The 25,639-nt window shown below is 43.4% G+C and overlaps 2 protein-coding genes across 6 annotated transcripts in view; both read left to right on the forward strand.

Moving 5' to 3' along the window:
• GRXCR2 (glutaredoxin and cysteine rich domain containing 2) overlaps positions 1-13,433 on the forward strand; it is a 52,601-nt gene extending 39,168 nt beyond the window's left edge. The window contains exon 4 of the mRNA XM_082454352.1: positions 1,952-13,433. Within this exon, the coding sequence (XP_082310478.1) occupies positions 1,952-2,134 (183 nt within the window). The 3' untranslated portion in view covers positions 2,135-13,433. The remainder of the gene's footprint in view (positions 1-1,951) is intronic.
• An 11,503-nt stretch (positions 13,434-24,936) lies between these two features.
• PRELID2 (PRELI domain containing 2) overlaps positions 24,937-25,639 on the forward strand; it is a 77,487-nt gene continuing 76,784 nt past the window's right edge. The window contains exon 1 of one of the 5 annotated variants that reach the window (XR_014261683.1): positions 24,937-25,307. Coding sequence is in view for 4 of the 5 variants with exons in the window: in XM_082454299.1 (XP_082310425.1) it covers positions 25,233-25,307 (75 nt within the window). In the remaining variant the exon portion in view is untranslated. The remainder of the gene's footprint in view (positions 25,308-25,639) is intronic. The other 4 variants (XM_082454299.1, XM_082454300.1, XM_082454301.1 and 1 more) reach the window with 4 other exon arrangements.

Genomic DNA, 25,639 nt, shown 5'->3' on the forward strand with positions numbered 1-25,639 from the left:
TCCTGCCTAGTCAGCAGGAACTTTAAGGGGAGTGTGAGACCTGCCAGGCAAGGGGCAGTAGAAGCGGGGTGGGACTCCTGGTCCAGAGGTACGGGTGGGCAAGGCTTCCTGGAGGAAGAGCTGCTAAGCTGACATCTGAGAACAGGTAGGAGCTGGCTGGGTTGAGAGTGGGGAAAGTTCCCTCGACACCAGCTAGAGAGAGACCTAAGGATGAGAGCCTGATGAGAGAAGTAACTGACAATGTACGTCAGCTAAGGAGACTGTTTTTTTTTTTTCCAATAAATTTATTTATTTATCTATCTATCTTTGGCTGCGTGGGGTCTTCGTTGCTGCACGCGGGCTTTCTCTAGTCGTGGTGAGCAGGGGCTACTCTTCGTTGCAGTGCACGGGCTTCTCATTGCAGTGGCTTCTCTTGCTGCGGAGCACGGGCTCTAGGCGCGCGGGCTTCAGTAGTTGTGGCGCATGGGCTTCGTTGCTCCGCGGCATGTGGGATCTTCCCAGACCAGGGCTCGAACCCGTGTCCCCTGTATTGGCAGGCAGATTCTTAACCACTGAGCCACCAGGGAAGTCCCGGAGATTGGGTTTTAACCTGAAGTTGATCTGGTGGGCAGGTGTTCATTACAAGGTTTCTTGGGTGCTTTCTATGTGGCAATCACAGCTGTAGGTTCATGAGATTGGTATCCATGGTGAGAACATCCCACAAGCCCGGAGGCAGCAACTATGCTGAGTTCATGCCAGAATCGATAGGCGTCTGGGTCGGGATTGTGGTTGCGGAGGGGAAGCTGAAGAGGTTTGAGGGATGTTCAAAAGGTGAAATGGACAGGAATTGGTGCTGAATCTACCTGGTATCGATCTCGTATTACCCCTTATTTCGCAGAAGGTTCGTGGTCTGTGCACGGTCATTGCATGGCAGCATAAAATTGCCAGTTTCCTTGAGATGTCTTAGGGGAAGAGCACAGCGATAGCCAAGGGGCATAGTCTGGTGTCCCTGGCAGGAGGGGACAAGGTTTAGAAGTAAACTAACTTTAACGGAGAACCTATAATATGCCAGATAATATATTAGGGCATTTACATATACTCTCTCATTTAATATTCCAGCTACTCAGAGAGGTAAGCAATATCCCTCCCAGATCACAGGTAAAGAAACTGAGATTTAGGGAGGTTAAGGGAACCAGCCCAGGTGCACAGTTGTTGTCAGAGGCAGGCCTCAGCTCCAGGCTGCTGACTCCAGAGCCGAGCTCTTAATCACAGGGCCTTTTCATGGTTCTCCAAGAGAATCAAGGTAAAAGTTCTGCAGGAATTCAGAGCTACGCTCCAAAGGATTGCGACATCCATTCATCTGTCCCTCAGTCACACAGAACAATCCTGAGCCCCTACTGCTGGGCAACTCCCATGAGGGCTGCATATGGAGTCATTAGGAGCATGATCTCTGGCGCCCGACCCCCTGGGACCCAAGCCTGCCTCCTTGTCTTCAAGCCGTGTGACCACTGGCACAGAGAGAGTTCTTAGAACAGTGCCCAGGGAATTCCCTGGCAGTCCAGTGGTTAGGACTCCGCACTCTCACTGCCGAGGGCCCGGGTACAGCGCCTGACACCTCCCAGGTGTTTCACAAGTGTTCACTATTAGTTTGGCAATGAGGAGCATTAAGTCCTGCCCTTATGGGCACAGATATAATGGGTCAGATGGTGACAAGAGAAATGAAAAAGGTCAAATTGTGGAGTGCACGGCCTGGTGGCAGGGGCTGCTGTTTTAGAGAGGTCCATCAGGGAAATCTTGGATAAAGTGCTGAGCTTATTCTGTGCCTCTGGCCAGGTCCCTCGTTGGCATGTGTGGGATGCATTTTCCTCTAATTCTGCCCTAGCCTCTGCAGGCTCCCAGTGCTATTTTGACTTGTGTGTGAACAATGGATTTGAACTGCTGCTGTAACTTAACCCTGACCTGTCTCTTGCAGGAAGGGGAACTTCCCGAGGACAACTGTTTTCACTGCCGAGGATCGGGCAGTGCCACCTGCTCTCTGTGCCACGGCAGCAAGTTCTCGATGCTGGCCAACAGATTTAAGGAGTCCTATCGGGCCCTGCGGTGCCCTGCCTGCAATGAGAATGGCCTGCAGCCTTGCCAGATTTGCAATCAATAGCCCGTGGCTTTGTATGTCTGCTTTTATCGCATCCTCCCTAAAGCTATTTGTAATCAACTGCCCCTCCTCCACCTTCTCCTCCCTCTCCCAGCAAGGAAGCCACCATGGCTGCGATCACTTCCACCACTGGCACAACTCAGTTACTCGATGATATTTCGTGAGTCTGGTAACATCTCCGTGTGGGTCTAAGTGGCAGAGGCATTTTTGAATTAGAATCTGCTTTGAAACTGGTTCTAAAATGATCCTTCCAGGACCATGTGCATGTATCTCACTTGACTTAGCTCAGGTTTCTCCTTGCACAAGTGAACAAATAAATGTACAATTCAGGCAGCAGGCTGAAGTCATTTTCTGGTTGGGAGTTATTTGAAAAATTATGCAGAGAGAAAGGAATAAAAAGAGGCAGGTTTCTGATGAACTGCATTCTTGTTGCTTATAATGCATTTCACACAGTTATTGGTCAAATTGCATTTTTAATTAAGCAGAAGAGGAAAGGGATGCCCAATGTTGAATGCACTAGCAAGGCCACTGAAAACAAAACAGGATGTGTTTGCTTCTTGCTGAAGAGAGGCAAACTGAGGAGCCCCTTTTTTTCAAAGTCCTGAGTCTCTCCTGTGTGATGTGCTTGGGTAATATGCATGCAGGCAATGAGCAATGCTACTTCTTAGGACAAGATGAGATAAGACATTTCTGTGTGCCTCTACACTACTGAGGTTATAAGCCAAGTCAAAGCTATTTATGATAAATTTGGTGCTTAAGTATATGGGTGTGTGTGATAACGGCTTCTTCCAGCCCCCAAATTATTACCAAATGAATGCATTTATTTTAAGGCTAAGATATAGCCATGATCTCTTCATAAAAGACTGTGGATATTTTATAGGTATCTATTGGAAACTTCTAAAAAAGAAACTAACCAAGGCTGATATTTAGTAATTATGTTTCTACTGTCTATGAATATGCATACTAAGGATAATTTTTCCTCTTAAAGTTGGTTGTAAAATTAGAAAAATACGTTTGTTAATAAACTTTTGCCGCTCTAACAGCCATTCCCCTTCCTCCTTGAGAATAACACTGTAAAATCTGTTATCTATTTATACACATTGCTTTTCTATGGTAATTATTTTGATTTTCGTAACTTAATTTTTTCAAGATTTGTTTGTTATTCTCTAATATTCAGCTGTTAATATAATTCAACAGTGGAGTGATCTTCAGACAATATACATACTTCTAATAAAAATATTAAACTATTTTTCAAGACCAAGATAATTTTGCCTGTTCTCTTTTAGCCAAAACAATGGCACTATCGCTCACCAACTTTCTTTGCTTCTGTACTTAACTATTTCCTGACTCTGTTTATGTTTTCTTACAGCTATTGGCTCTTCTGTCTTTCCAGAATATCAGAGGAAGGAATGATGTCGAGAGATCCTAAGACCTTTAAGTGTATTCTTCTGCTTTTTGACAGGAACATTCGACCACAGATACTGTTTGTTGGACATGCAGGACGGTATTACCAGGTGCTTGATGTGCAGTGTTTCCCAGATGGGCACCACCCTTTGGTATCTTATGGGACTTAGAGTTTCAGTGGAGGAGACAGATATATAAACAGATAATTACAATATAGTGTGACAAGTTCTGGGAAAGGGGAATTCCAGGGAGCATTTGGAGCACATAGAAGGGACACCTAACGTAGCCTGAGTGGGGTTAGAGTGGCTTCCCAGAGGAAGAGGTGTGAACTCTGTTGGTTTCTTTTCCGTACCCCAAGCTCTTAGGAGCATTTAATATTTTTCATTTCATAATAAATACATCTACTAATGATTACTTATTACTAATGATTATTCAGTTAAGTATTTATTGAATACTGGGGATGTATCACTAGACAAAACGGACAAAGTCCTGGTCCCTGTGGAGCTTACATTTTGGTGGGGTGATATTGACAACCAAAATATATGTATTTAGAGACAACTAAAAATATATAATACCAAATAAAAAGATACTTATCTGATTAAACTATACACGTATGTATATAATGTATAGTGTGTTAGAGAAGGATAAATGTTTGATGGAAAATAAAACATTGGTGAGGATCGGGAGTTAGGAGGGGTTGCATTTTTAAATTAGTTTTCAGGGAAGTGTCCTTGAGAAGGTGTCCTTTAAATAAAGGCTTAAAGGGGATGAAGGAGTTGTGAAGTTATCTGGGGTAGGACTATTCCAGGCAGAGGAAACAGCACAGGAAGGAGAGCATGGTGTGTTTGAAGGGCAACGAAGCCAGCGTGGCTGGAGCACAGTGAACAAGGTGACAAGAGGAGGTCAGAAAAGAAGGCGTGTGCGTGTGTCGGGACCAGGCGGTGCCTTCTTGTGAAACCGTCATAAGAACTTGGGTGTTACCGTGAGAGAGGTGCTGCTCTGGATGGGAGCTGTTTTCTGAAACCCCTCACCCTCTCCTTCAGCTCCCTCCTCTTACTGCTGGGTCAGGGGACCTGCAAACTACCCTTCCCAGAGTCCCTTGCCCGCTGGCGTCCTCTTAGGTTCTGCCCTGGGAGGTGCTGGCAGGACTGCAAGAAGGGAGGAAGGAAGAGCCTTCCTTGTTTTTCCAGCCGAGGGTCCTGGCAGCCTTTCCCATGTGGGAGCTGCCCTAGCAACAACGGCAGCTGGAGACTCTGGCTCAGGCAGCTTCCTCCAGCCATGGTCCCTTCAGTGGCTCTGATTGCAGGTTCCATGTCACACCATATTCCCTTTGTTCCTCCAGCCTGAGGGTGGCAGTGGCTTCCTGCAGTTACTCCTCTTTGTCATCAATTCCTTATAATACGTAGCCTCTCTCTGAGATATCTAGAGTGGTTTCTGGTTTCCTGATTGGATGCCAACGGATACAAATGTTTTGAGCAGCAGAGGATCACCATCTAATTTACGTTTTAACAAGCTACTCTGGCTGCTGTGTTGAGGGAAGATGCTACCGGGCAAAAGTGAGAGTGGGAGGCCATTTAGGAGACCACTGCAGTAAGCCTGGTGACAGCTAATGGTGGCCTAGGCCAGGGTGGCTCCAGCGGAAGTGGTAAAAATGGTCAGATTGTGGATATATTTTGAAGGTAGGGGTATAGGGTCTACTTACTGTCCTTTGTATGCAGAAATATTGCTTGTGACCTACTTAACTGTATGCAAAACTTTCCTGAGTTCTTTGCTTACTAGTGGAGATAAGTTTGCACGAAAATCTGCTTTCTGATCTACAAGCATTACCAGTGGGTTGGGCAGTGTCAGGGATAGGTTTAGGGCAAGGTTAGCCAACCAGGACGCCTAAGACTATGAGAATTCCTTCAGAGCTAGAGACAAATAAGAGGGTTAGAAAGTATCACAGTGATGCTGTGGTCAAAATAAAAATAATGCTATATCCTTTGAAAACTCAAAAAATTTTCAATGAATACATGTTTTCAAAAGGCACACTATCTATCCATTCATTTATATTCCAGCAAGATCAGATTCCAGGAAGCTAAAGTCTAAACATTAATCTCTTTCTTATTTTGAGATTTTAAAAATATTATACATAAAAGACATTATGTATAATATAATATCAGAGTGTATTTGTATAGTCTTAGTTGCTTCTTTTTTCTGTTTGGTTTCATAGACTTTTGTGTATACTCTTTTTTTGTTTGTTTGTTATGTGTACTCTTTTAAATCATGCTTCCATTTAATAAAGAATTAATAAGTAGGGGATTCAAAGATGAAAATACACTTAGTATTTAGCATTAATGAGATTATAATCTTGGGCCTCTGGTCAGCATAATGAGTGAATCTGGCCTTACAGCTCGGGGAGGACGCAGTTGCCTCCTCTGCTACTTCCTCCAGTGACTTTTGGTTCCTGTGCTGGCCCAGGTCAGCTGTATTGCAGAGTTAATTTACTTGTTTATTTTAACAAGTACATATCAGCTGTAGTGTGTGCAAGACACTGTTCTTTTTTTTTTCTTTTAAAATTTTTATTTTCATTATTATAATAATACTTTTCTTCTGAATTTTAGAATTTTATTTATTTTTTTATACAGCAGGTTCTTATTAGTTATCCATTTCATACATATTAGTGTATATATGTCAATCCCAATCTCCCAGTTCATCACAAGACACTGTTCTTAGCACTCCACATTTACTAACACCTTGAATCGTCCTAACAATTGAATTAATTCAGTTTAGGGATCACCTCTTAGTCCCGATGCTGAAAACTCAGCCTCTCTGCACCAGTGCTGAATGGACTCTTGGAAACAGAGTTCTGGGTGACGTAGAAAAGAGCAGCTTTATTGCTTTGCCAGGCAAAGGGGGCCACAGTCGGTTTGTGCCTCTCAAAACTCTGTGTCCCAACCCGGGGAGATTTGGTAAGAAGTTTTTTTAATAAGTTTATTTTTATTTATTTATTTATTTATTGTTGGCTGCGTTGGGTGTTCGTTGCTGCACGCGGGCTTTCTCTAGTTGCAGTGAGCAGGGGCCACTCTTCATTGCGGTGCGTGGGCTTCTCATTGCGGTGGCTTCTCTTGTTGCAGAGCACGGGCTCTAGGCACGTGGGCTCAGTAGTTGTGGCTCATGGGCTCTAGAGCGCAGGCTCAGTAGTTGTGGCACATGGGCTTTGTTGCTCCGCGGCATGTGGGATCTTCCTGGACCAGGGCTCGAACCCGTGTCCCCTGCATTGGCAGGTGGATTCCTAACCACTGCGCCACCAGGGAAGTTCCCCTGTGAAGGAGTTTTATAACAAAGTTTCAAGGGCGGAGTTGCTGATAGGGATCAGAGTGTGTGCAGGGCCTGCACTCCTTTAATCCGGCCTCCTGATGAACTTCTCTGGTTCCTTTAATCTGGCCTCAGGTAGTCCTGATGAGCTTCTCGAGGTTATCAAACTGCGACCTTCTCTCTGGAACATCTTCCAGTTGGTGGAGGTTTTAGTTCTGCAGAAGAGCTTAAAGATATTGTTATGTCGTGTATCCCTTGAGGTGGAACCAGGATCCTGTTCCAAGGCTGCTCTATTGTTTCCTGGCGGCTCCGCCCGTGTCTCTGCATCCCCTCCCTTTCCTGATTAGCAACTGTTGGAATCTGCCCTTTGGATCTCAGGGAAGGTCATGGAGGCTGGAAACTATTCCCTACAAACAAGAAATGGGGGACACGGACATGGAAAGGCTTCCATGCCCAGGAGCCCCACAGGGTACGGCTCGATTTCAGTCCCACACAGGATGTTCCTTTCCATTGGGTGCCACGTCCACCCAGACTATACACCTGCAGGCCCTTGCTGTGGTCCTCACAAACATCTTGCCTCACTATGCCTTTGTGAAAGGAACAAGCTGTATGAAAACGGGGGCTGACCTTATATGATTGTAACGAGGCAACCTAACTTAGCAAGACTACCTTTGCTGACTGTGCTGGCCACTTGCAACCCTGGTCCTTCCTTTCTTTTCTAGTTCACCCTCTGTTTTTATTAATCTGTTGGGTAGAGTGACTTATCTTCATGGCCCCTATTCCCAAACACGGCTTAGCCTCAAGGCCTATCTGCTTCTCCACAGGCCAAGATCTGCAGGGCCAGGGGTTTTCTTTCACACACCCCACCCTTCTTGGAAGACGCTTGTGGTTTGAAATGACTTATCTTCCCTTCCCTTCCTGTCCAGGGGATTCTGTGGGGTGAGGAGGGCAAGAGTCCATACTCCTGAAACCTTTGCCCCTGGAATAACTCTACTATTTTTCTGTTTATATTTTGGCTTCCTTTTTTTTTTTCCAGATAAGATTCCTATTGAAGAGAATGTTGCATATTTAAAATATTTTTTGAAATCCACATAATTTACCTTTCCAAGGACATCAATTAAGCTTACATTTATAGAGAAGATGTTGTTCTTATTCTAAGTCTTCTGAAAACACGAATCGCTGTGGTAAAATATTCATTTAGACCTGTGCCAGTGACATTTATAAAAAACTTCTGTGGTTCACTAGAGCTTAAGCTGAGTGAATTTTATGCTAACGGTAAATTTGAAAGAAATGTTCACAGTTGTTTTTATCACCTGTCCTCATTAGTTGCGTCTCCTCATTTTCTAATTAACCACAGTAATTACAGAGAGTTTGCATTCCTGCAATTATGTGAGAGAGAAATGGAGTTATGTCAGTGTCAGATTGTGGCATATAATTACTGCCTGTGTTAAAGAACGTGTACAGCCCAGAGAAGAGAAGACTTGGAACCATAATACAGTAGAACTTCCTCATTGCTTGGGGGTGGGAGAGTGGGCGAAGGAAGTAGGAGGGGGAAGTTAAACCAGGCCTTGACAAAATTAGAGTCAACCTGTATCTCCTTTAACATGACGAGATTCCTCTTTGTACATTCCCCTTAGCATCACTTTTGTCCAGCTCCCAAGTCCTTCTTTCCCTATTAATGATTAATTCTCAGAAGACTGGGGCCGTTAATTCACGTTTAGGTGTGAATAGCTAGTAGATTATTGACCATGGCTGTTTTTTAGGTTCAAAGCGTTATGCTATTGAAAGCCTCCTATGAGTCAGGCCATGTGCAAGACACGAGGAGCCAGAAGATGAAACAGACATAGTACCTTCTCTCGGGGACATTATAGTCTCACAGGGAACCAGAGATTTAAATAAATATTTGCAAAATAAGATAATATTTGCCATAGGAAAGGAAGAGAAGAGAGAGTGGCTAACTCTCCTTGAATTGTGGGTCTCTTTCATTGAGCTACGAGCTCCTTAAGGGCAGGAAGTGTGCCTCATCTATCACTGTATCCCCAGCATCTCCTACAAAGCCTGGTGCATAGAAGGTGCTCAGTAAATGACTGGTGATTTGGTGTTTGCAGAGACATGACATTTGGTTGCACACACATGGCCCTCCTCAGTGTATTGCCGTATGGGCCAGTGCCTTGGGAAATTTCACACGTAGACAGCTTCTAAAATGGCTCCCAGTGATCCCCACCTCCTGGTAATCATCCTGTGCAATCATCCCCTTGATGTGAACTGGACTGAGTGATTTGCTTCAAACAGTAGGCTATGGCAAAAATGATGGGATGCCACCTCTGAGAATAGATTATAAAAGACTATGACTCTTTCTCTGGCTTTTCTTGCTTCCTCACCTGATGAAGCCAGCTGCCATGCTGTGAGCTGCATTATAGAGAGGTCACATGGCCACGAACAGAGGGTGGCTCCTGGCCAACAGCCAAGGAGGAATGGAGGTCCTCAGTCCAGCAACCACTAGGAACTAAATCCTGCCGACAACCACATGTGTGAGCTTGGAAGAGGTTCCTTTCCTAGGTGAGCTTGAGACTCAACCAGAGCTGACCTCTTAGTTGCAGCCTTGTGAGGGACCTGGGGCCACAGCCACCCAGTTAAGCCCTGCCTGGATCCCTGGCCTGTGGGATGCTAAACTTTGAGATAATAAATGTTGTTTTAAGCCAGTAAGTTTGGGGACCATTAGTTACATAGGGATAGATAATTAACACAAGGTAAGACTACCTTCTCTCTAGGTCTTTATTGACAGATCATTTCTTTGGTTTTGTTTTGTTTTGTTTTCTTTTTTTTTTTGACAGATCATTTAAATCCAGAAGGTTTTCCCATGGAGAGGAATACACAGAATCATTTGTTCTTTGTTTAATGTTCAATTTATTTAACTCATGAATCTAATACCACAAACTGAAAATGAATTTTTTCTTGGGGCCTTTAAATATTGATTACAGATTTATTAAGCATATCATTTTAAACTAACTGTAATTATATATTTAGAACAGCTGATCCTTTTAAACACTTCGAAACCATAATTCACAAACATATAAAACAAAGGCTACAGAACTTATTGTTATAGTTTCACTTGAATTTACTCTAAAGCATCAATAACATAGGTTTAATGTCTTTCTTATTTCTATTCTTATTTTTCTATATTTGTTTTTAGATACCCTCAGAGTTTCAGCGTTATTAATTTTATTCCTTTCTGTGGGTCATAAAATTCTTAGCAGATCCTGAAGAAAAGATTACCTTATCAGAACTGCCTAGATTGCAGAACTTTGGTTTATTGACTGACTAATTCTTGATCATACTTGTTTGTTTCTCTCAAGGTGATTCTAACCCAAACCACCTTTCTATATTAAGCTTTTCTATAAAAGCTTAACAATAAAAATTAACTATAATTTTCTATAGTTAAATTATACCTGTTAATGCCAGTGTGACTATTTCAGGCCTTATCTTATGCCTAGGGTTTTAATTTTGCAACCTAGTATTTATCTCTGATTTAAAAAAATATATATATCACTTGGCCATTGTTATATATAACCTATTATCTTGTCATAATCAAGTATTGATTTTTGTCTCTTAGCATTAAAAAGTTACATCTCCCTTATTAGCATTGAGATTTAATCTCCTAGGGGTTGAGAGATTAAGTCTGTGTAGTTAGCGTTCCTCTGTAGGTCATCTGGCAAACACAGTGGAGCCCCCTTTCTGGTTGGTTATTGTGGGCGCCCACCCAAACTGAACAGTCCTTCCTGTTCTTGGCGTCTACATTTTCTGGGGCTATTTGACTTACAGCATCCAGTGTTTATTCTTAACAGATAAAGCAGACATATGACTGTGCTTTATAAACATACAAGATTCATAGAAGAAATATCAAACCCTCTTAATTATTAAAATCAATAAAAAATAAACATGATCTATTATAGTCACTACTTTCTATTACAGTCATCTTTCGGGCAAGCTTCATAATAACTTTTCTATTTTGAGTCATTTTGAATTCATGGTCTTTCACAAAACTCATCTTGTCCTGTAAACCATGATGATGATTATGATGGTGATGGTGGTGGTGGTGATGATGGTGACGGTGCTTTTGATGCTCAAATTGTAACTTCATCCTAAGAGATGCATCTTTTTTTAAATGGACAAGAGTAAACTATAGTGTTTAAGGATGCACATTTGGGTGATAAAACCAAAAAAACAAAAAACAAGGAAGTCATTATTATAAAAGTGAGGATATGAAGAAGGGGAAGGCGGTGTCATCAGAATGAGGCTCATGGAAGGAGCTTATGGAATAGGTGGCAAAGTTCTATTTTTTGACCTGGGCAAACATTTGATTTGTGTGTGTGTTACATCTGCTCTATTTGTATAATAGTAATTTTATTTAAAAAACTGTCACTGTATGGTCACTGGGGGGCCCTTTATGTTGACTCCTTTATCCTTTATACACTGCCTCTAATATTCTTGAAAACTCTCTTGCTTTTTGGCAACAACAGGATGTTGGAGAGATGTTCTGAAATTTTTTGTTTTCCATCATAAATCATGAAATTAGTTACCTTCCAAAGGATTCTGTTTTCTTTTAATAGGAAATAATTCTAAAGGCCAGGAGCTGGGCTCTGGGGATGCACATGGAAATGTGTGGTGAGCAAGAATGCATTGCTGTTGCTACTGGGTCACTGAGAGCTGAAAACATACTTATTAAGGTTATTATTTCACACTGATATTTCCAGTTTAACTTACAATATTGCTATTCCATACTTTCTTGTATTATATAAGGTTTCATCAACTACAAGCCTTTCTCCTGAATTAACAATCTTTTTGGTCTGATGAAGCTCCTGGATGGAGCCAAGACATGCTTTATATCACATTCTGCTCTTTGGTACAATAATTCCCTAACTTCTGTCAGTCACATAATTCATAAATTTTTTTCTACAAATTTGCTAAGTGTATAATTTTGTACCACTTATTTTATTGTTTTTTTAATATTTTTGTTTAATCAACATTAAAGTGACCCCCTTAAAAGAATGATATTCATATTAGGCAATAATATCTGTGGAAATATAAGGTTTCATTAATGGGCCATATGTTTTTTCCAGTATCTATTAAGATGGATATGAGTGTTGGAATTTGAGAGGACTCAATAAATGTCATCTTTCTCACGCAAGTTTAGCACCACCTGAAAGGTAGACAAAAATCAGGAAAAAAAGAGCTCAAAATATGAGGTTCATTACTAATAAAGGCTGCACTGGGGGATGTGGCTTAGGAGCTGGATGATTACGGGCTCCCTTAGAGTGGACCCCAGGCTTGGACAGACACAACCACCGACAGGCCTGACCTGCAGTGTTGCCCCATTTCCCTCACAGCCAAGGACAGCACAGAAGTTGTCCTCCCTGAAGGAGACAGATTCAAAAAGTAAGGAGAGAAAGACTGAGCTACCATACTTAGTTTTTTCTCCAATCTCACCAATCAGGCAGGAATGAGTAAGGGAGCAGAGAGGGGCCAGGGAACATTAAGCTAATGGATATTTCTGTAAATAAAACACAAAGTCAGGGGAAATAACTACTAAAAATACATGTTTGTCCATGTATCGAGTTAAAGCATCTAAGTACAACTTTTGGGAAATGCTGCTATAGTGAACAGTGTTACGGCAAAGTGCCTGTGAAGTTCACCTTGTCCAATATTTCTTGGGTACCTTCCCTGCATCTCAATTTATTTGTTACATTTGGAGGAACACATTTAATGCAGAAGAGTCTGTCTGAATCCAAATCAGAGTGAGTCATATTGACAATGTAGCACATATGCCATCTGGGTCATTTTTCAGATACTTGTATTAAATAAACTATCATTATGAAATCATAATCAAAAGGTTCCAGCCCTTCTTATGCCACTGGGTGTTATTTTACCTTCACTATTCACAAAACGACTATACAATGGCAAAATCTTCTGAGTTTTCATTCTTTATTTCCTTAATTGAGTCGGGGACACTTATTCCCTTCAAATATTTTGATATGGTAGTTTCCTCTGATCAGGCTCTATAGAATGACAGTGCTTAAAGGAAAAAGTAGAGATACACTGACTCGCCCCTTGTTTTATAGAGATGAGAAGTGAAGGTCTGCAAAGGCAAAGGACTTGTCCAAGGTCACATCCTACTTAACTGACTTAACCCCAGATTTGGGGTCTTCTAACTCTCAGTTCATTAATTTTTTTCTTCTTTTTTTTTTTTAAATCATCAACAATTTTTATTTTTTTATTTTTTTTAACAGGCAGTAAGTCTTTTTTAAAAAATTTTTAAAAATTTATTTATGGCTGTGTTGGGTCTTCGTTTCTGTGCGAGGGCTTTCTCTAGTTGTGGCAAGCAGGGGCCACTCTTCATCGCGGTGCGCGGGCCTCTCACTATCGCGGCCTCTCTTGTTGTGGAGCACAGGCTCCAGACGCGCAGGCTCAGTAGTTGTGGCTCACGGGCCCAGTTGCTCCGCGGCATGTGGAATCTTCCCAGACCAGGGCTCGAACCCGTGTCCCCTGCATTGGCAGGCAGATTCTTAACCACTGCGCCACCAGGGAAGCCCCATTAATTTTTTAATGCTGCCCCTGGGCTGTTAAACATAAAGTCAAAATGAGAAAGCAAGGGGTCTTAGCAGAGAAAAATTATTTCCTATCATTTTCTATCTCTAAAATATATTTTGAATCTCTCCATTCTTTTCCATATTCCACACCATCACCATAGTCCAGTCAACATCACCTCCTACTTGGATCACTGAAGTAACCTCAAAACACGTCTTCCCCATTTTCAACCTCCAACTCAGTTTCTCCCCTTCACATGAGTTGTTCACTGGAATGCTTTATCTTTTATTTTTCACCACTCAGAACTCAAGCCCTAACTTTTCTGATTCCTCATACTGTGATCTCTAATAGAACACAAACTTTCCCCCATATTTAGCTGATTTAAAGATCTGTAAAATGAAAATATAGGTACTAATTTACTGGACAAAATCCACCTATAAGTGGACCCATGCAATTCAAACCTGTGTTGTTCAAGGGTCAACTGTATATCTATTTTGTTTATTGATGTTTCCTCAGTGTCTGGAAAACTGCCTGGATGTGGTGACTCCCCCAAAAATATTTATTGAAAGAAGTAACAGCAAACACTACCCATTGGATACTTACAGATTTTAAGATAAAGACATGGAACAGAATTTTGGGGATTTTGGCTCAAAGATACCTGGCCTGGTATGTCTAGGTTAACAAGGAGATGCATTTTATTTTTTTTAAATTTTATTTATTTATTTATTTTTGGCTGTGTCGGGTCTTCGTTGCTGTGCGCAGTCTTTCTCCAGTTGCGGCGAGCGGGGGCTACTCTTCGTTGCGGTTCGCAGGCTTCTCACTGCGGTGGCTTCTCTTGTTGCGGAGCATGGGCTCTAGGCATGAGGGCTCAGTAGTTATGGCGCACAGGCTTAGTTGCTCTGCAGCACGTGCGATCTTCCTGGACCAGGGATCGAACCTGTGTCCCCTGCATCGGCAGGCAGATTCTTAACCACTGCACCACCAGGGAAGTCCAAGAAGATGCATTTTAGTAAGACAGTACAGCTAACAGATTGCACTAATAGCATGGATTATCAAATGCTTCTACAATAACTTTTAGACTGCAGCAAAATGAAAAAAACGAGTTTCCAAGAATCTATAAATCAACATAGCATATTAAAGTGTTGTAAAAAACTAAGCAAATCTATATTTTTCAACCTCTCATCCTGTCTAGAAGATGAAACACAATCCTGTTATGAACTGGCTTAGGTAAGTCCTATTGGTTGAAGTATGGAGACTTTAAGATTTTCTTTTTATTAGTCATTAGTTAACTACTGAGAATTTTCATCTTAAGCAAACTTTCTTATAAGTATATGAGTAAGTGTGTTGGGCCTCAGCTTCGTCGTCTGTAAACTATGGATATAACAGTACCTGGCTATTGTGGTGAGGATGAAATAAGTTAACACATGCGAATTACTCAAAGCAATTACACAAAGAACAGTGCCTGGCTCATATTAAGTGCCCAAGAAATGTTACCTATTATTACGAACAGCTAGTATTAGTGCTTTAGTTCCTTTATTATTTTATTTGAATAGCAATTTCCTCTACCAGAGAACTTATTTGTACATCACCTTATCTGAATTGCATGAAAGATTCAGCACTTAGTGTTTGCAGGGTGCCAGAGATACAAAGAAATGTAAGACCCAGTCCCATCTTTGAGAAATTTGCAATTGAGTTCCAGCAAAGTACGTTATCCTATGGCTTGCTTTTAGAAAATACCCCTCCAGGGGAGCTAAATTTGGACTGTCAGCTTTTTACCAATTAGGATTCTCTAGGTTGCAAGTAAGAGAAGCCACCTCAGACTGGCTTGGACTACAAAGTGGATTTGTTAGCCCATGTATGGGGCAATGAAAATAGTGTGGTTTAATTGGGGGTAATTGGCGAGGGGTTCCATAGTGTTCACTTTAAGGCCAAGATTAAAAAAAAAAAGACTGGGAATTCCCTGGCAGTCCAGTGGTTAGGACTCCACGCTTCCATTGCAGGGGGGCATGGGTTCAATCTCTGGTCAGGGAACTAAGATCCCACATGCTGTGCAGTGCTGCAAAAAAAAAAAGAAAAAAAGGCCCAGATTTTCCTATCTGTTGCTTCCTGTCATCACAGGGATGGCATCAAACCAAGGCTGTGGCCCCAGTAAACCTCTCTTTATGTCTCACTGGTCCACACTGGGTCAGATGCCCATTCTACTGCCAATCAGTGGTAATGAAGATCTGTCCTAGGCCAGTAAAGCCCACCACTGAAGCTAGGGGTAGAGTGAACACCTGAAGAAAAACAGGGTTCTATCCTGAAGACAGAGGGCAGGATGAATGCAGAGTAAACAACCAACAATTCCCAGCCTACCCTTCGAAGGGGGAACTGTATCTTACTTTTCTTTATGTTCTAACACATTCTGTGCCAGCTGCACAGAAGATGCTTAATAAATACTAGCAGAAAGAATGGATAGTAAATAGACCTAGGAAGAATTATTTATTCACCTTACATAAGCCTCCTGAGTCCCAGAAATGTTTGTCCCAGGAACTAACATGACCAGTTCTTTCTTGTTTAATTGCCTTTTCCCTTAGCAACATAACCATGGACTCCGGTAGTGCTAGAGGGGAGGTCTGGATTGACCCTTCCTTCTGGAGCCCCATCGTTGTTTAATTATAAGTTGTGATGTTCCTCATTCATTCTCAGGTCATGGGGCATCTTTTGGCTGGTTGGTATCATACGTCATGGTAGATGAATCAATCATCTAAGGTTTGTGCCCAGAGAAATTGCCATTTAAGCTCCCTCTTTATTCCAACCCTGAGGTTAGGGAAGCAGATGTTGATGGACTAATTAGCATCTTGGGAGGACTCAGAATGATCTCCCCATCCTTAAACTGTTGTTTAATCGGTTGTCCCAGAGAGACACTGATAGCCTCGCTGGAATGTGGCTTCATGCAGAAAAAACAGCCCGGCCTAGCCTCCAAGTCACCATATGGAATGACAATGGTAACAGCTATAGTAAAAAAAAAAAAAAAAAAGCAAGTCTAATGCCTGGTCACAAGTAAGAATAATGTTAGGTACATGGGACATCGGTAAATGTGTTACATCCCTGGAATTAACCCTTTGACTTGCATGCTCAGCATCTCTTTTATCTCATCTCTAACTAAGAAAGCATCCATATTTTAGGGGTAGACTTGGGGTAACCAAGTACACACAACCACTGCATAATATCATCTACAATAAGTCATTTAAGCTTTTGGGGAGCTAAAAGCAAAGTCAGGAGCCACTTTATTCTGAGACATCACTACCACATTAAATAGATATGCTCTTACTGGTAAGATCAGCCTTCTTGGTGAGCAAACAAAGGCAGTTGCTTGATGGCTTAAGTTAATCTTGATGTGACCGTTCTGGAAAAGAATTTTTTTTTTTCCAACGAGGAAAGAATTATTCAAAGTTCTTGCATGAATCATCTATTTCTAGGGGTAATTTCTCTAATATTTATGTTTACCTCGAATTTTATTTTCTCATGCTTTCATAAGTCACCAATACCTCTTTTGATTGGCTTATTCTTTCTTTAGAAGTATGAATGCCTTTAATCTAAACGCTCTTTTGTGTTCTGCCTTCAAATCATTCCAGTTTTCTTCCAGTGACTTTGTATCTATTAGTTTACACCTCTGCAGAGAAAAATTTTGGGAGACTGGATTCTACTCCCTTCAGATAAGTCAACCTCTGCAAGCTTCAGTTTATTCATCTGTAAACTGTAGGTAGGAATGATAATGGATGTGGTACTCTACCCAGATCCCCTCTTCAGGATCTATGCTTCCTCCAACTCCCAACTCAAAGCCACGCTCCTCACTGGGAATTGTCCTGCACTGCAAGGGAATTGCCTCCCTTAGCCCTTCGCCTCAGTGGGGCTCTCCCAGAACCAGAGCTTCTGCTCCTATACGGTTGGCTGAGACTCAGTTGGAACCATATTTTGGGGCAGATTATCTCTTTGCCCAATCCTGCATTCTTCACTACCTGTAGTTGTATCTCCCAAAGCACCCCCAATCCTCCTGTACGTCATTGACTGATGACATTCACATTTCTGCCTGATCTCATCAATCAGATAGTCCTTTGAGAAAAGTAATAACTAACTCTAGGCAAAGTTAAGTTGTCTTAAGTTTGTTATTTGTCCCTAAACTCACTCTTCCTTTGCCCTGGGGCTCTTCATGGTTGCCTCTTTCCCCTCCAACAATTCCAGCGCTCCAGTGCCTTACTGCTCACCCCTTCTTGCCCTAGAAAAATAGGTGGGAAGGGAAAAGACTTGGTAAACTTATTCTCATTGAGGCTGAATATGTTACCCCTTAGCTTTCTAAGTTATACTTCTTTTGAAATTCTCTCTGTGTGCCTTTTGTTTTATTATTATTGTTGCCTGTATTATGACCACAACTGCCCTTCCGTAATTTCTGGTTTTCAGTCTGGTGTGAGATCAGTCTTTTAAAATTGGTCTTCTCAGACAGGAAATATCTTAGATTCTTTTAAAATTCATGCCATTAATTGCTACCGCTATTACAAAGAAAATTTCCTTTTGTACGAACATCATGAGGTAAATTGACCTTAAAGGATGCAGTTTTACCAAACAAAATGAATAAAGTTCTCATTGGATTTCTAAACAATCAAGGTGGAAAAAGTAAAAAGAGAGAGTTGAAAATATAAATGTGAAAGGCAGCTCAACTTTCAAAGGTATCAAGAGTTGGGTTGATTTGCAGATGGAATAAGGCCTGGCAGGCAATAAGGGGTTCTTTTCTCTTCTCTTTTTTTCCTGGCATATGAACTCATAACAGCTAAATTTTTCTCCCACATTATATTAGGCAGGAGTCTCAGTTGAAAGTGTTAGAAAACTCAACTCAAATTAAGTTAAGCAGAAAAGGCGATTTACTAGAAGGATTCTGGAGAAACTCAGAAAACCCAAGGAGCTGCAGGAAACAGGGCAACTCATGGGATTCAGGGACTAGACCTGGAAATCCGGTTCCACCAGATTCTCTTTTCATTTTTGATCTCTGCTCATTTGTGTCTGGTGTTGTGGGTTGATACCTTTGTCCTCTAAAAGGTATTAAAGTCCTAATGCCCAGCACCTGTGAATGTGACCTTATTTGGAAAGAGAATTTTAACAGATGAGCAAGTTAAGATGATGTGTTAGTTTGTTGGGGTTGCCATAACAAAGCACCACAGACTGGGTGGCTCAGACAATATAAATTTATTTCCTGAGAATTCCCTGGAGGTCCAGTGGTTAGGACTCTGTGCTCTCACTGCCGAGGGCCCAGGTTCAATCCCTGGTCAGGGAACTAAGATCCCACAGGCTGCGTGGCATGGCCAAGAAAAAAAAAAGAAAGAAATTTATTTCCTTACAGTTCTGGTGGCTGAAAGTCTAAGATCAAGGTGGTGACAGGGTTAAAATGGTCCTCAAAAAAAAGTTCTATCTTTTTACCCTGTAACTACCCTTCAAGGACTGTTCTAAAAAAGCAATGAAACATGTTGATAAAAATTTACCCACCAGGATTTTCATGATAGCAATAGTTCTTATCATGTCCCTCCCCAGCTCAAAGTTTTCAGTAACTTCCCATTTCACACAGAGATAAAGCCAAAATCTTCACCAATGGCCTAGAAGACTCTATGTGACCTACGTCCTTATTACTTTTTTGACCTTTTCTCCCAGGACTCTGCTCCAGCCACACTGGCCTCAGTTCTCAAATACACCAGGCAAAGGAACGCTGTCTCAGGGCCTTTGAACTTGCTACTCCCTCTGCCGGGAATGATCATCCTTCAAATATGAGCATGACTTGCTCCCTCTCTTCTTTCAAATCTTCTACTTAAATGTCACTTTGTCTGGGAAGTCTTCCCTTCTGCCCTGCCCCCATTTATCATCCTTCTTCTCCACTTTTTCTCCTTAGCACACATACTTGTGTAATACCAGATATTTTACATATTTGTTTTGCTCTGCATTGGAAATTGAATACCTTCTAGGTTCCCTGTAACACGTGGATGGTATGATGACCAGCTGGCTCCTTGCCCTGGAACGTTTCTTCTCTGCCTGATTAAAATTCTTGAACTTCCGTTGTGTTGAGCTGCACCCCTCAGGCCTGCAAGCCTTGCCCAGCCTTAAGACTGAAGAAAGAGCCCGGAGTCAGGGACAGAGACATCACTGGTTTAATAGATGGGAGAGCTTACACGTCTAAAGCAAGGTCCTGGAGCTACACCCCACCGTCACCCCACTGTCTGCAGATGGAGGGCAGGGCATGGCAGAAGTCTTTGCCTGGGGAGGAATGTGTACGTGTCACCAGTTGCAGAGGGAATTGACGTCAGGTTACCAGGGAAACCAGCAGAGGGGCACGCCCCTTTGATAAATTAACATAGTGGAGGTAGTTCTGATCTAAAGATTAGAACAATCACTAGTTGGGGCTAGGGGCAAGTATGTAGGCATTTACCAATTAGGCTCTATGATTTAGAGGGAAGGTCAGTCATGTGAGTAGGTGTAGTTAAAGCAGGGGATGTACAGAGAGCAAGAGAACGGCTATCCTGAGTGGCCTGACCATACGCTTTGTCTGGTTAGTGTCATCCTTAATTGGGGGAAGAGAAGTCTGGTTCAATGATGCCATGGGTCTAACTTACCCTGACATTGTGAACTTGTTCTGAGATTTTGCCTGGTTTTCCCTGCAGATTTCTGCTTTGTGCCCTTGTATCCATGTTGCCTGCCCTGAGTCTCTAGTCCATATCTGAAATCTCAGGGAGCTAGAAGGGAATTTAGAGATAAAATTGGCCCATGTGGTTATTTTGTTGATGGTGAAACTGAGGTGCAGGGGCAGGAAGGAACTCGCTCAAGGTCATATTCTATGTTAAGTACATTCATGAATTTATTCAATATATACTATGTGCTAGGCACTTGTAGAATAATAGAAAAAACATATATTGGTCTCTGCCCCCCTCCCCCCTACACTCCCCTCTCCCACCTCTTAAACTCCTCCTGGCACAGAGCTCCTGAAACCCTTGTCATATCCTAAGTGATAAAAGCACTAGGAGCATATTTTGTTCTAATATTTGGTCTTTGACTCTGTTCCTGACACCAAGCTCCTAAATCCCCTGGAAATTTCTGGGTGATAGGAGTGCCTTTTTTTCTAATGAGGCAACTCTGGGTAGGCTGCTGGATGGGGGCTGATCACCAGAAAGACCAAACCAGGATTAGAAACTTGGAATTTTCAGCCGCATCCCCCATGCTCCAGAAACGGGAAATGGGCTGGAAGTGGAGTTAACGATTGATCCTGCCTATGTGTGATGAAGCCTTCATAAAAATCCCCGAAGTATGGGGCTTGGAGAGCTTCCAGGTTGCTGAACATGTGGAGGTGCTGGGGGAGTGGGATGGCCAGAGAGGGCATGGAAGCTCGATGCTCCTTCCCACCTAGTCCTGTGCAACTCTTCCATCTGGATGTTCATCTCTAACCTTTGTCATATCCTTTTATAATAAACCGGTACACAGTAAGTAAACTGTTTCCCTGAGTTCTGTGAGCTGCTCTAGCAAATTAATTGAACCGTGGGAACCTCTGATTTATAGCCCATCAGGTAATCACCTTGACTTGGGCTTGACATCTGGAGGGAGGGGCAGTCTTGTGGGAATGAGCCCTTAACCTGTGGGGTCTGAAGCTATCTCCAGATAGATCGTGTCAGAATTGAGTTAAATTGGAGGACACCCAGCTGGTGTCACAGAATTGCTTGATGTGAGGGAAACCCCTACGCATCTAGCGTCAAAAGTGTTGTGAGTGTGGTAGTAATGTGAGAATAAAAGAAACACAAGAGGCGGACTGAGGTTTTTCCTACTCAGCACTGAATAGGGAAGAGTGAATACGACACAGTTCTTTCCAGTCTGGACAACCTCACAGTTCAATGGAGAATTCACATAAACAGACAATTACAAGACTGGATAAAAAGATCAGTGAGAGAGAGAGACGGTCAGCATGAAGAGGGTGAGAACAGCACAGAGGCGAGAGGGCAAGGAGAGAAGGTCAGGGCTGAAGCTCTCCATCCACTTAAACCTCACAATATTTATAAAGGGCCAATCATCCGTTCATCCCATCCAAACGTATTGGATGTTCTTCTACTGGGCCTTGCCTTGAAGATACAAAGATGAGTCTGGTATCTTAAAGGCCAAATAAGGTCATGAACTTGTGAGGTTGGCCAGCAATTTTCCAAACTCGAGTCCCTGACTGGTTAAGCCACTCAATTTCAAAGCAAAGGAAATTTGTTTCACAGCCCTTTTCTCTTCCTTGGGACACAGCAGGTAAGTTGTGCAAACTGGCTGTGATTCTGAGTCACAAGACTGCTTGGAGGTGGCCTCCCTTGTCAAGCCTGGCACCCCTTTTCACCTTCAGAGTGCTCTGATGTCCTTGGAACGGGCAGGTAGCGTTTGTTCTTACACAAGGCAGTTGGCCAGCCAGCCCAAGTAGAGCCAGCAGGTGCTGGGTCCTTTAATCTTTCAGGACACAACCTTGGCCTTTTGTGGCTGGTTAATCAGGAGTGGGTGAGCAGCTGTCCAAGGATACATTCTGGAAGAAGTCGGTGGCCCAGGTGGAGCGTGGGCACATTGTCCAGTCTGGTAGGAGCCTCTCTTTCACACCCAGTCTCCAGATGCTGTCTGGTTGCAGAGGCAGATTAGAGACACCATCAACTCCACAAGTAAATTATCTGTCCTTTGTAGGCCTGTGTAATTCCCCAGGGACATTGGTGTTTGTTTTTTTTCCCGTAAGGATGGGTTGGTGATATAGTAGAGTTGCTTTATACATACATTCAACATGTAATGGCTTTGGTGCCTAACTCTCCACCCCACTTCTCATGCAGTATTTCAAGGTAATGCAGCCCATAGGTTTAGTAAGGTGGGGATTAAGAATTAACTAGTGGGTTTAGCAATTTGGTCCTTGGTGACCTTGACAGCAGTAAGTTCAGTGGAGTGCCAGGGGCCTGAACTGGCTGGAATGGGCTCAAGAGATTATAGGAAAAAAATGGAGCAGAGAGTTGAAATAGAGCTGGAAGAAGATATGGGGTTAAGAGTAGATTTTTTTTAAAAAATATATTAATTAATTAATTAATTAATTAATTTTTGGTTGTGTTGGGTCTTTATTTCTGTGCGAGGGCTTTCTCTAGTTGCGGCAAGCGGGGGCAACTCTTCATCGCGCTGCGCGGGCCTCTATCGCGGCCTCTCTTCTTGCGGAGCACAGGCTCCAGACGCGCAAGCTCAGCAGTTGTGGCTCATGGGCTTAGTTGCTCCGCGGCATGTGGGATCTTCCCATACCAGGGCTCGAACCTGTGCCCCCTGCATTGGCAGGCGGATTCTCAACCACTGCACCACCAGGGAAGCCCCTAGATTTTTTTTTTTTTTAAGATGGAAGAAATCACAGTGTACTTGTATGCTGGTTGTAATGATCCAATAGAGGCAAAACTGATGATGCAAAAAAGAGGGAGTAGATATGGCTTGAGATGTGCTTGAACCAGAAAGAGGACAAAGAACTTTTAGGGATGTGGTAGAGCTGTGTAGGGGAGGAAAAAGTTTTCCTTGACCCTCTTAGGGTCCCTGGCTGGATGTGAAAATTAAACTGACAAAGACAGATTAACAGGAGAAAAGCATACACATTTACTTACTGTAAGTTTTATAACTGACATGGGAGCCTTCATCAGGAAATGAAGACCTGAAGAAATGGTTAAACCTAAGTGTTTTTATTCTAGGTTTGATGAAGAGTGGGCAGTTGTGGAGAAATATGATAGGACAAAGGGTACAAGGTAAGTGTAATAAACTGGGGGAAACTTGGCAAGGCCTCTTTGTTCAGATTCTTCCTGGTGACCCTTCATCCTGGAGATAAAGATGCTTCTTTCCTCCGTGGTAGTAATAGAGGGGCACCTGTTAGAAGAAGGTCTTATGACCTGCTTCAGGGGAGAAGGGCGGGGGACAGCCAGCGAGATCTTCCTGCTTCTGCTGTTTTCTCAGACTCCTTCAGCTTAAACTATCCTATATGCTAAGGTGCACGTTTTGGGTTACTGTGTTCTGACCCTCATCAGCTGGTTGTTAAACACAACTGTAATTAAATATTAAATTATATAAATTTACTATTAAATAAACTATATTTTAAAAGGTAATAGATATTCAAAAAGCTTCCCTTCCTAACTTCATTACTACCTTTACCATGGTCTGTGTTCTTGCAGTTATGTCTATCGTGAGTGGGTGGTGGAAATGACACCATGCTGGTCATTTCAAATTGGCCGTGGTGGGAGTATTTACACCACAAAAAATGCAGCCATTAGACATCAGGGCCTTGTTTCGGTTTGTTTTTTAAAGGAGAGCTGTTTGTTAACCATCTGCAGCCCATGCCTGGATTTGGTGGACAAGTGGAGAGATTGGCCCTCAACTAAGTGGCAACAGTTTGTCCACAAGAACAGGGGAGAAGGCAGGCCATTTGGACAGGTGGGTAGATAGATGTGGTAGAGAGATGTTTCCTCTTTACTAAGGGAAAAAGGAAGCAAGGTAATCACCTGAGAGTAAGGCTGGGGAGGGAGGTGTTGGAGGTTTGAAGAGAGAAGAGCCTGGGACAGTAAGTAGGTTAGAGAATTGCAGTGTTTTTGTCTAAGCACCATTAAAAAGGCCCCTTGAGTTTGGTGGTTATGAATCTAAACAGAGGCCTGGGTGTATAGTTTCCTCCAGGCCCTTTCAGTGGCTTGGGTGAGGCAGTGAGTAAGTGGAGAGCTGGATTTATCCAAGGCTAGGGTTTTGTCAGTCCAGTATGACTATGTGTAAGTGAGATTATAAAATTATAAATGTAAAAGCCACCACCTCAGAGACCTCCCTTATTTATCCGAGCTAAAATCATGCCACCTGTAACTTTGACCTATTATCCTGCTTCTTTTTCTATTTTGTTTATTGGGTGTTAAATCATCTGACAGCAGGGACTGTGCTTTCCTTACTGCGGAATTCAGTGCCTACCACAGTGCTTGGCGCATAGTAGGTGCTCAGGAAGTAACATGTTGGATAAATTATTGGATTAATGGATTCACTTGCCTGCTCTTGTAAAATCTGTACAGTCGAGTGAAGAACACTCAAAATTCTTGTTGTATCCCTGGTTTCCTTGCTCCATGGTGTTTAACCTTCATGAGCGTAGGATTTCCTTACGGAGTCAGATGCAGATACGGGCAATTTTTAAGTACTTGAGACGCAACCTAAAGCCTCAGAGGCAGCTGCCCGGGTCGTGTGGGTAATGCAGTTGTTGGCCTTTGTCACACCGGACTCGGCAACACGAGGAGGGTTATATTACAATCCCTAAACTTGGAGGGAGGGTAGTTTATGTATTTATTATTACTTTTTTTTTTTAGCGCTGCCAGTAGCGGCTTAAGGCTCCAGGAGAGGTGATAACAAAAGCCCCAGTTGCAAGGTCCAAGCCGCTAAGGCGCTGTGCGGCGGCTCCCGGGCTGATACTTGGGTCCATAGGCGTGGTCGGGGGCGTGGCGTGGCCCGAGCGAGGCGTGACATGCGCGGGGAGGGGCGGGGCCGGGGCCGGACCGCTCCAGGCGCTTCCAGCCGACCCCGCCAGGGGCCCCGGCACCTCCCGCGCCCGCCGCCCGACGGGACGCTGGCGGAAGGGGGCGGGGGCATGACCGACTGTCTGGTTCTCCGAGTGGACAATAAAGTTTCGAAAGTTTGAAAAAGGAGGAGAAAAACCCCCCCCACGCCCCTTCGGCTACCCTGGTGTGGACGCCTGCGGCCTGGCACACACAGAGCTCCAGCAGCAGTGTGCTCGCGGAGGCGTGGTCGGCGCGCCGGAATGGGGGTCACCGTGGACGTGCACGAGGTGTTCAAGTACCCCTTCGAGCAGGTGGTCGCCAGCTTCCTCCGAAAGGTATTCGCCCCGCTCAGTCTCGGCCGGGGCTCGCATTCTCCCGCGCTGCCCCGGTGGCCCAGCGGTCTGCGCTCTGGGCAGCGGGCGCCCGCAGCTCCCCTCTCCTCCACTCTGCACCCCTCTGCCCTCGGAGGTCCACACCCACGGTCGGTCTCCCCTTCCAACTGCGGGTTTCGCCTCTGGGATGTGCTGGCCGAGGGCGGGGGTGGATTTCCTTGAGAGCTCCCCCACCAGGATGAGGGAAAGGCTCCGTGCGCGGCATCACGTTCACACCCTGCCCCAGCTGGAGGGAGAGTCGCGGGGAACCCAAGTTCTGGAGCCCCGGTGAGCTT

This window comes from Balaenoptera physalus (genome assembly GCF_965194825.1).
Source record: "Balaenoptera physalus genome assembly, chromosome: 3".
Classification (NCBI taxonomy): domain Eukaryota; kingdom Metazoa; phylum Chordata; class Mammalia; order Artiodactyla; family Balaenopteridae; genus Balaenoptera; species Balaenoptera physalus.